The sequence below is a fragment of the Dermacentor silvarum genome, chromosome 3, assembly GCF_013339745.2.
Source record: "Dermacentor silvarum isolate Dsil-2018 chromosome 3, BIME_Dsil_1.4, whole genome shotgun sequence".
NCBI classification, from domain to species: Eukaryota; Metazoa; Arthropoda; class Arachnida; order Ixodida; family Ixodidae; genus Dermacentor; species Dermacentor silvarum.
The window spans coordinates 92,222,480-92,233,725 of record NC_051156.1 but is presented as its reverse complement, the minus strand read 5'-3'; the positions used below and the strand labels follow the sequence as shown (position 1 = coordinate 92,233,725).

Genomic DNA, 11,246 nt, shown 5'->3' with positions numbered 1-11,246 from the left:
CCCGTACACCCGCCGTGGTTGCTCAGTGGCTATGGTGTTGGGCTGCTGAGCACGAGGTTGCGGGATTGAATCCCGGCCACGGCGGCCGCATTTCGATGGGGGCGAAATGCGAAAACACCCGTGTACTTAGATTTAGGTGCACGTTAAAGAACCCCAGGTGGTCCAAATTTCCGAAGTCTCCCACTACGGCGTGCCTCATAATCAGATCGTGGTTTTGGCACATAAAACCCCATAATTTAATTTTTAAAACCCCCGTGAACGCGGCCTCACAACTACGATGGCAGAAGGGATGTGAACGCTGAAATGATTAGCGGCAACGGCGCCAGCTGTGGCAGAAGACGACGACGACGAACGTGGGAGCAGTGGCACGAGCAAGAGCGCAACCCGAGGGGCGCCAACGAGGCAGGCGCGGAAGAAGACGACGCTCGAGTCAATGCTGATGATACCGCCTACACCGCGTACACCGACCCCGACACAAGTGAGCCTATAAAGGTTCGCCTAAAAACACAACCATGTGTGGGATGGTACTCTTCAGATCGTAGAGTCGCAAAGCACTAAACTTTTGCAGCTGCAGAAAGCATTTGTCCACTGTGCTACTTTGACGGCAGGATGTGAATGTCACCTCAATTCATTTTTATTGCAAACTTAAGCATCACACTGCTACAGTCAAGAGAAAAGCTGCATGCATTCAGCCATCAGCACGGTAATACTTAACAGCCTAACGATAACATTAACTTGCGGTTCTTTCATTATATCCAAGATCACACTAACACATACATCTTTTTTGTCCTCAATCCACTCAAACAAGTGCCAGAAAAGCCAGACCTAGAAGAGTTACGGTGAATATTTCGGCACGCCCGTATTTCATCTCATCATGGTGTCATTTTATAACCGTGCCGAAGCGAACGAAAATAATTCACATCTTAAAACCCCCGGTGACTTCAAGGACAGTTCCCGTGATGTAGGAACTCGTTGTGGGCGAGCACAGGAACTTGATGGCCTCTGCTATCTCCAGTGGCTGGGCGGTCCTCTTGAGCGGTGTGTTCGCTACAACTCTTGCCTTGCTGCTTTCACCAGCGTCCTCCATCATGGGGGTCTCCACCCATCCGGGTATGACTACGTTGCAGCGGATACCGTGCTTCGCCAGTTCCAACGCTGCCGACTTGGTCAGCGCCACGACGCCGGCCTTGGCAGCGGCGTACGCGCACGACGGCATAGAGCCGCACTTGGCTGCAAGGCTGGATATGTTGACGATGGCTCCTCTCCATTCAGACAGCGGTGTTCCAGAACGCAGCATATCACGACTAGCTGCTCGGGTCACCAGGAAGGTACCCTGAAAACACCACAAGCAAGTTTTACGATCCCTTCCACGTATCACAGAGCTCAGTAATTTTCACAGTTCTCACGATGCACTCTGGCGGCACTAAGTCAGCCAAGATACACAATGCGGATTTCCCTCTTTAGTTGCCCTCAATACTTGACTAACTTTGAATTGAATAATTGACCCATTGCCTTTTTTTCCTAAAAAAAAGTGTCTTACTCATTGTGGCGTGTTCAACCACTGGGAGACCCCGTACACTTTTGCCTCTTTCAGTCTTAAAAAATATGAAACACGACCCCACTCACCTCCACAATAATCACTATTTCCCGGCTGATTTGCATATAAACTGAGTAAGTGCGCAGATCCTACCCACAGCTGGAATCAACGTTATGCCAAGCATTTTGCGGCCCATCTAACCTCGTTCGGGAGTGCGCAAATCGTTACCAAATGACATGACACTTAAGACGAGCAAACGTGTGTTTGCGTGCCTGCGTGTGTGTCAGTGGCAGCGATAAGAAATCGTTACGATGACGTCAGTAGGACGAAGACAGTGACGACGATAGCTTTTCACTGACTGAGCGTGATGAGAGGCTCGGCTTGAGGTCCAAGGCTCTGTGACAGTTTGTGTGCGACCTTTTGCGCATCCGTTCTCTCATCCGACGCGACGAACTGCTCAAGACAGTTACCTACCCACCGCTGGAAAAGGCAAGGTATTCTTCGCACCTTTTTACAACGAATCATTTTGAAACGGGAACGTTTACTCCGGAGTCAAGATACTTCGCATTAGCTTCGCCGACCGATGTCTCACCTTAAGTTCCACCCGGATAATGTCATCGAAGAGCTCATCAGTGCACTGGGAGAGTGGTGCCGTGCGCAAAATACCAGCACAGTGGACGACTATGCTCAGTGGCTCGGAGAACGCACTCCTGATGCCATTGAAGAGCGTCTCCACGGACAACGGTTCACCAACGTCAACGTACATGGCCTGGTGCTTGGCCTCACCTGCGCACAATGTGTTAGCTGTGACGTGCACGGCAGAAGGAGTACATTGGAGTATAAGGAGAGCTACGCCTTTGCTGTTTTCAATCAATCACTTAGTTTCACGCGAAAATGGCCGCACACCATCCCGTCATGCCCTCACCTTCGAGTAGTAAGAATTCGTTTGCTTCCGTCTTCAACTTTCATGAATTTTTCTTTGGGGACCCATCAAAGCTAAAACGACTCAAAAGAACAACAGCAAATACACAGGTCCTGATGCCACACTTGAGCGAGTGCAATGTGTTAGCGCTAAGATTGCCTACCATTTGACGGTTTTCAGACGACTCTTAATCTATGCATGGCGACCCGTGAACGCTTTACCTGTGTCAATTTGTTTCTATATCTCCGCTTTCCTTCTCAACTTCTCTCTCTCTCTCTTCCTTTTTCCGTACTGTAAATATCTGCAGGCTGAATACGCCATCAAAACGCTGTTTATGGTACTGCACTTCGCGCATGCCTTCGCAGCCCCAGTACAGCATGCAGCCACAGGAAACATCAGGTACAGTGTTCTACCAGCCTACTATGCCGAAAAAGTGCAGATTCGACGCACATGTTCGAACCAATGCGAAGCGAAGCTTTAGTGAAACCGGTAAATAAGTGCGATGCAACTAATCGCTATGCATACAAGTGCGTTTAGTCTTAACATAGGCGATGTTTAATCTCATGTAATATTCATGTTGATTCGCCGCAAAAGTCACAACAATCGCACGCAGTTTTCATATGTATGCACTACAGCGCTAAAAGACTACTCTTAAATGCAAGCATTAAATCATGCGGGCGCAGTCTTGAGACGTCTGCACTGTGACGTCACGACAACGAAGACAATATATATATATATAATTGCTTACTGAAGAATGAATGGTGATGACTGGTGTATGCACAGAGTAGTACGACACATATCTGGCTACATACTTAATGATTCTGCATCTTTTGTGTCACAGCGGCACGTAACCATTTTGGAAGGATGGCCAAGAATGGGCACACACCCAATGGCTAAATTAAAGAAAATCGACTTAATCAAATATTTGGTTTGATATGCTGCGGTATTCAACTAACAGGTCTGTGTGTTTTGAAGAAACTTATGAACCGGTATTGTATGTTCATGTTTTTTGCAGCGATTATTTTTTTTTATTGCACAGAAAAAAGGTCTGCTTCTACTAGAACTACATTCCGGGTTACGATAGCGGGGTTATATAATCAAACCTATTATCTGGAGCTCGCATAATATCTGGAGCTCGCATTCGGCTCCAGCGCACATATAACGTTTGTCACACGCTAAATGTGTTATTGGAAGTCTGGCGTACATTCGGGATGGGTACATGGCACAGAATGAACGCAACGCAGTGAGTAATGTTGCCCTAATTCATTGTGTGCCTGAAGAGGGAAGAGGGGGGGGGGGGGGGATTACTGCAGCTGTATTAGGAATTCTGACATGTTGGGTTTTAAAGAGTTTTATATTCGGACTATGAATTGAAATGCAAGAAAGATGAAATAAATAAAGAAATGGTGTGCTTAGCCCCAAGGCATAGCATTCACAACGTCAGGAAGGTATAGCGTTGTACTAAAGGTGCCACAGAATGCTGACGCGATGACGAGGGTGCCAGTGCCGTTGCAGGTGTCTGAACTTCAATGGTACACTAAATGAGACCAAGGGACAATTATCGGCAATCGTCAGCGTCCTCAAAAAGGATTACATAATATATTTACCTTGAAATTAACCATGGTGCTCACAGCTGCTCATCAGGAACGCGGATGTGTCTGTGGTAACAAAGCTTATGCCAGCAACGAAAGCGAGAACGCTGCCCTCTCTTACAAAAACGCGTTTAAATGTTTCACGGGCTGTCTATAGACTTCTTTTAGACAAGATTTCTTGTTTGTAGCTTCGTTCTAAACAATACTTCTAGACTATTTGTAGGCAAACGATTCATAAGGTGCATATTCCTTTTTGTTCACTCGTAGTCTATAGGCAATAAACGACAACGTTCTTTTTTTTTGTTTACCCCCACTTTTATAAAGCCAATAGACAAAAGTCGACAATGTATTTATTGCTTTTTGACACTTCTCTGGCTATAAATGCTCCATAAGCAAAACTCGTTAAGTGGTCTACCTATTTTTGTCCATTTGCAACTGTATAAACAAGAAAGTCCATGTTTTAGGTCGATTCCCCGATTACTGAATATCTACAGACAAAAGCTGTTAAGCTTCTGACCATTTCATCTTTGTCAATCAATTACGCTTTCCCAATCAGGAGTTTATCAAGCAATTCCAAGTTCAAGGTTCTGCTCGCATAATTTCATCGCGGCATATGCTCGTTTTGAACATAACTCGTGGTCGAACCATTGACTGCGATGACGTTCAAAGTTATTTTCACTTGCGAACCACATCAATGCCAGTTTCCAAGCGTGATTGAGTGCCCGACGCTGTAGTACACTTATCGCTTCAGTTCTACTAGCGGATCGCTTCAGTTCTACTAGCGGTCCATAGATTGTCTATAGCAGTTAGGCTCGGCCGATTCTGGTGACGATGGTGGTGACTTGGTTGCGCCAATTCCGATAGCAGTGCATATGTGTCCTCATACAATGTATTAATGTCGTTTAGTGCAGTTGTACCACCCCGAAGAATACTAGAAAGTTTCGATAGGAAGTGTAAGATTTGCATCATACATTCTTCAGAATATATCCTGTGTGGCTGGGACATATACAGCTAGCTTTATGCATTTTGAAGAATTGTGTATGGTTTCTTATACATAGCCCCAGTGAAGCAGTGGGACGTCACGAATGGCCATAATCGCTGTAGCGAGCCGCCCGTATGCCGGTTGCGTTAAAGTGTGATGAATAAAAAAAAACATTGTAAAAGTCATATGGTTTCACGTCTGCTTGCCGTCTATGGGCACCGTTCACTGTTCAGATGACGTTACGACATTTTATGTTTCGCCCCAGTATTGCCGACGCCGGCCGCTAGAGAGGCGATGAAAATGATACGCCACTCCGAACGACAACGGCTTCCTTATCGTCGCTCGTTTGAGAGGTATGCCCTGTGCTTTGACGATATCAAGCTCAGAATTGTTCCCGCTGCTCATATCGATTGCGAACGCGTGCTATCATATGCAGACCATGCGCACTCTGATATTTCCACAACTCAGTCTTCTTTCGTGATAAGCGATCGAAAGTATCACGGCGAATGTATACAACGTCTCTCCAGTTTTGCTGGTTTTGACACTGGCCGTCCCAAAGCTTCACTTGTAGTGGCGCATAGATCGGGCGCAAACTGCAATGCACGGTGCCTATACATTGCCAGTACAGAAAAGTCGTAATGCTGGGCTGGTCCTGAAGACAATTTAATAAAAGCGGAGGTACCAGATATTGACACGTATACATGTTTATCTTTCACCGGTGGCCCCTTTCCACCGGCTAACAAATGTTAAACGTTATCGCTCGGCGCAGGACGCGCCTGTATCGGAAGTTTCTAGAACGTTATCGATGCTTCTTTCCGTTGCCTGTTTTCACCGACCCTTATGTTATCTGATTGTATGACCGACGCGAATTGTCTAGAACCTTCTGGAAGACACTGCGGGTACCAGGGATTAATCTGGAACATTCGATGACTCATGTATAAAAGCCGGCGCGTTTCACCGCTGATCGTATTTCGGCGATCGCCGACCATGTTCGCTGCTTTCGTTGTGCTTCGAGTGTAGCTTGGTTTTGTGGGCACAGGTTCGCCCAATAAAGAATCAGTTTCGTCATACAGTTTTACGACTGTTTACTTCAGCGTCACTACTACGTGACAAGATAATGCGGACCTAGTTTAGATATAAGCTACCGAGGTTGTATTTGCTGAGGCTGCTCTACAGCCTTTTTGTATAATTTATATATAGGTAATATTTTATAATAGGTAATATTATTTATAATAGGTAATATTTTATAATTTATAATAATATAATTATAATAGGTAATATATAGGTACTCCATATTTCTTGCCCACTTTACATGACCTCCGTAGTCGCGCTCGATAGTCGCTTCGACAGCCTTCAGTTTTCATAGCATGACCAATCGTAATAATTGATGGAAACAATTGGAATTTCCACGACACCCGCCGTGGTTGCTCAGTTGCTATGGTGTTGGGCTGCTGAGCACAAGGTCGTGGGATCGAATCCCGGCCACGGCGGCCGTATTTCGATGGGAGCGGAATGCGAAAACACACGTGTACTTAGATTTAGGTGCACGTTAAAGAACCCCAGGTAGTCGAAATTTCCGGAGTCTCCCACTACGGCGTGCCTCATAATCAGGTCGTGGTTTTGGCCCGTAAAACCCCATAATCTAATCCAATTTTCACGAGAACCAGATGCCAAGCAGGCGTCGAGTTGACATCAGAGATACACGTAATGTTCCTAGGTGACGACGCAGAATTTGTATGATAGTCTGCGATTGACTGATGCCACGCATGTGGTGCGCACGACAGGTTATGTGTTGTCTCAATCTGGGGAAGTACTTTTCACATTGCAATCACATCTTAGCTGCATAGCTAACATCGGCTTATTTCATGCAATAGACTGATATCCTGAGCTATACACTCATAAAAGGGTTTCTTTCATATTAAATATGCGTCAAACCAACCGAGCACGTCCAGCCTAGCTTCCCTGACGGTATGCCTGTGCGACAGACCATATGTGTACGTCGGTGCGGGGTTGACTGCTATGTCATTTCACCAGGCTTACAGAAAGAAAACTCGGAGGCGATTACGGTACTTCCTAATGCAAATTTTGAGCTCAGATGTCTAGGTCTTTTGAATTCGCGATATATTGTGTCAAAGAATTTGATTCCGAACGATAGGGTCCCTTCGGCGGCGGCGCTAAGCCTCTGCTCGGGCAGCTCGTTTAGCAGCAGCGCAGATGAATTTCCACCAGTTGCGTCACTCATTGTTCAGAACGACAGCGTGAACATGGGAACGCGTGGCTCGCGCTGAACGCATTCTCTAGAGGCGGCGGCGCAGGCGAAGTAGCGCATGCGCAGTTGGTCCGAAGCCCACGCCAGCGTTTTGTTTCCATATGCGCTCGCCGCATACCTGATCGCCGCCGTTGAGCATGTCTCGTGCGGCACTCTGCTTTCCGCCTCATCCTTTCAACATACTCACTTCCTCCGCTTTCCTCCTCGCAGTTGTCGCTATCGCCATATTTCTACCCCCGCTGCGCTCCGCGTTCGCTCTTTCATCCTTCGCTGAACTCGTTCACTCGGTTACGACGCACGCTTACGCTCAACGCAGGAACGGGCGCGCAGGAGCTGCGCTCTAATATGCACTAACGTGTGGAAATTCATTTGATGGTACGCTGTAAGAGATTTGTTCTAGAAATACACGTCGTTAGCGATGATTCAGGCACACGTAATAAAAGCACTGAAGGTTGTGTCTAAAGGCATTTACAAACAGTGCATTCACCCACCTAGACGCTCCGGGCGAGAGTTCACAGGACGGCATTAAAGCAGCGCGGACACTTGCATTTTCTCCCTAAATGACAAACGCGTTGAAAATGGAATAAGGAAAGCTCTCTCACTCGCAAGAAGAGTGAGAGAGCGAGATAGAAAGAAAAAAAAAACACCCAAGCACCAGCGAAGCTGAAACGTGAGGCCCCGGTGTTTAGCAATGGGTTAATCCCGACGCTGTATTGAAGCGTTTCTCAATTTTTGGTTACATGTTTGTGTTTCTAGTGGAGCGCAAGCGCCAATGGCGGGCGGATGCTGCTAACCACGACACAGAGCTAACCCGAGATATCGAACGCATGAGACAACGGCGAGTCAAGGATGTGGCGTTGCGGGGAGAGCAGCGTTAGGGAGCCTAAAACGGTGTTGCATGTAGGCTCCGTAAGCAGCGTCAACGTGGCAATTGCGGGAACGCAATCGCCGGGGCCAACGCCCGCTTTTGGCGGGAGTTTCTCGAGCGGCCCTTTGGCTTCGGCTGCGACGAAACGTCCACGTTGAAATCGCCAAGTGGAATGCAAGCGCCAATGGCAGGCGGATGCTGCTAACCACGACGCCGAGCTCACTCGAGATATCGAACCCATGCGACAACGGCGAGCCGAGGAGCCGGCGTTGCGGGCAGAGAAGGTACGACGCAGTGAACGGCATCACTAACGGCGCTGCCAATGGCGCGCGCGCTTGGGTGCGACGTAGAGAACGACTAGCTGACGGCGCAGCCAATGGAGACGTTTAGCGAAACATGGGACGAATGGTTTTTCGTTTCGCCTAGCCATATACAGCTTTCGCTGTAAAAGACGCAGCTTCGCCCGAAAGGCGTAGCATCAATTGCGATAGCAGATTCGCGGACAGCCATACGAAGTAAGGATAGTAGTTTTATCAGCAGTGTAAATTTGTAAACATTCGCTTACCCAACTAAATTAACAAGCATGGTGTCAGCGTGCACAGGCAAACATGAACACATCACACTCGTTGACCGTGGGCACTCGCTGTCAAAACGCTGGCGTGAGGAAGCACGGCAGCTGCAGCGAGCGAAGTGACCTTCGTGCAGTCTATCGCTTCTACGCAAAGTGAGCGGCGAGAACACAGCACACGCAAAGCTACGAACCGTCGGCCCACCTAGACTGTCCCCCCAAAGCAGATCACTTTCAAGAGAAAGCCCGCGCGACCGCGCTATATGCACTGGCTGCCGAAGTACAACGCACCCCCCCCCCCTCCTACCTCCCCTCGCCCCGGTGCCATGCGCGCGAAGGAAGACGGCGCGCTTCCTCCCCGCTTTTCTTCCTTGCGCGCGCGAGACTAAGCCGCGATCGTCGGCTCACCCTTGGACTTTACACATCACGGCAACTACGACGGCAACTACGACAGCAAAAATGAACCTATTAATGAACAGTATAATTGCTGTCGCAATAATAAATTAGAAAAAGCGCTCGGAGACGGTCGGAGCACGCAACGGCAGCTAAGCGCCCTGCATAAAACACTAAAGGCAGGCATTCCTCCTCGCCCGGCTTCTCCTTCTTCTGGCTTCCTCGCCGTCCTTGCTTTCCCTCGTTGCTCGCCCTCGCGGTTTGCTGCGGCCCCCGTAGTCCCCGTAGAATTCGCGTGTGTCGCGCAGCTGTAACTTATATTAATAACACACTTCCCGCATTAAGTTCTGTCGTGTGCTCGGCGTTTATTGTGCGAATGGCTTTTGGCGCAGTACCCTAGGCCTTGTTAGGCAGGCCACAGGTGCAAGAACAGTTTTTTTTTTTCTGCGGAAAAAGTGCCGCGTAAATGCGTTGAAGCAGGTGGACAGAAAGCTGTAGCCTATTTATCTAAACCATAATTCGTGCCAGTGATATTCACGACGATAGCAGAAACCAAGTGCTAGCTCGGTTATCTGTGTGAGCAGGTCCTATATTCTAAACAGTGCTGGGACAATTATTAGAACATGCTCGCATCATCACGCCTATAAACGTAGCGCGCTTACCACATGGTTTGTTTAGGTTCTAGATGACGGTATTGTTCTGTTCTTTCTTTTTGCTGTTTTATGCCAAGCAAGAGGCGAAGAATACGATAGAAAGATCTGCTAGCGCACGTGCGTGTAGCTTACTTATATTACGTCAGTCGTCTCTTGTTTGGCACTTGACACACTGCATCAAATACAAGCTTCGCTTGAAAAAAAGTAAAAAAGAAGGGGAAGGGGGGTTGCGTTTGCCGGTCACTCTATCACCGTAACCATCGAAAAACATCTTGTAGAACACAGGCTGTGCTTCAATGACACCAACAACAAGACTGACGCCCGTTTTTTTTTTTTTTTTTTTTTTTTTTTTTTTTTTTTTGCGCGTTGGCCAGTGTTCGGCCGCTGAACCAACACCACCTAGATAGCACACGGCCTGTACACTCCGATCCATGGCGTCATGCTACCTCATCCGACTGCCATAGAATCTAATGGAGACGCTCTCGAGTAAGCAACAGTGATTTTGACATCACCGCTTTCGTCACGCCAGCGTTGGCAATGGAAATTTCGGGCCAGGTAGCATGGCGTCATGTATCGGAGTGAACAGGCCTTGTGCTATCTAGGTGGTGTTGGCTTAACGCGTGCGAGTGCAGCATCTACGTTTTCCAAGTACAGTCATTTTTGGCACCTACGTCCTGGTGCAGGCGGCAAATCTTCCCTTATGCAGCCTCGATTTCGCGCTAAAATTTGCTTCAAAACAGCTTTCCCCTCTAATGTTAACTTACTGGTCATTCTATCGGTATAAAAAGGTAATTACCTGCTGATTATTGCGCGAGATCTACGCTCCGAAAAGTGAAAAGCTACAAATTTTTGACAAACTTAATTGGGGGTCATTAAAAGAGGTATCAACGTAGACCTACCTGGCAGAGATCGGGCAACATTCTCTGCTACCTCGAGCTGTATGTCAGCAACCACCACGGTGGCCCCTTCGGCGGCAAGCAAGTGGCAGACCGCCTGGCCGATACCACCCGCACCCCCTGTCACCAGGGCCAACCGTCCATAGAAAGGTACATTAACTGCAGTCATCGCGACTTGGATTCGGTGCGCAAGAAATTCTAAACGCGTTGACCACGTTTGTCGTCAGAATCGCTCATAGCACAGGCAGTAAGGGGCGCAGTGGGTGGCAGCTGCTGAGGAGAGAGGGTGTGCATATTTAGGCCGAAGGCAGGAAGTATCTTGATGGCTCTCCACGTATCCGCAACTGCTCTGCGTCACCGACAACTAATCTGCCCGTTCCCCCGTACACGTGTCTGCCGCCACGCAGGCGTTCAAAATAAACCGAGGTGAACAGCCGCTCCCTAAAGAGCGGTGGAAAAAAACTGACACATCCGTTAGGAACTGCGGAAGTACGAAATTTATTGATTCGTCGAACTCTGTAGGAAGTTGAGAAACTGTACAGTTATGTGCGGGTGTACTTGGAGCT

General features: G+C 48.1%; 1 protein-coding gene across 1 annotated transcript; it reads right to left on the bottom strand.

Moving 5' to 3' along the window:
* Positions 1-684: 684 nt before the first annotated feature.
* LOC119444557 (estradiol 17-beta-dehydrogenase 8) lies at positions 685-10,953 on the bottom strand. The gene is made up of 3 exons (XM_037708937.2): positions 10,684-10,953; positions 2,130-2,323; positions 685-1,333 (listed from the first exon to the last, which is right to left on the bottom strand). Exons 1-3 carry the CDS (start codon positions 10,847-10,849, stop codon positions 917-919), a joined length of 777 nt encoding a protein of 258 aa, XP_037564865.2. The 5' UTR covers positions 10,850-10,953; the 3' UTR covers positions 685-916.
* Positions 10,954-11,246: the final 293 nt, after the last annotated feature.

Coding starts and splice junctions, on each gene's coding strand:
- LOC119444557 (XM_037708937.2), bottom strand. CDS start 10,849: ATGACTGCAGTTAATGTACCTTTCTATGGACGGTTGGCCCTGGTGACA. Junction 2,324..10,683: donor TGTTGCCCGATCTCTGCCAG/GTAGGTCTACGT, acceptor CATTGTGCGCAG/GTGAGGCCAAGCACCAGGCC. Junction 1,334..2,129: donor TTATCCGGGTGGAACTTAAG/GTGAGACATCGG, acceptor TGGTGTTTTCAG/GGTACCTTCCTGGTGACCCG.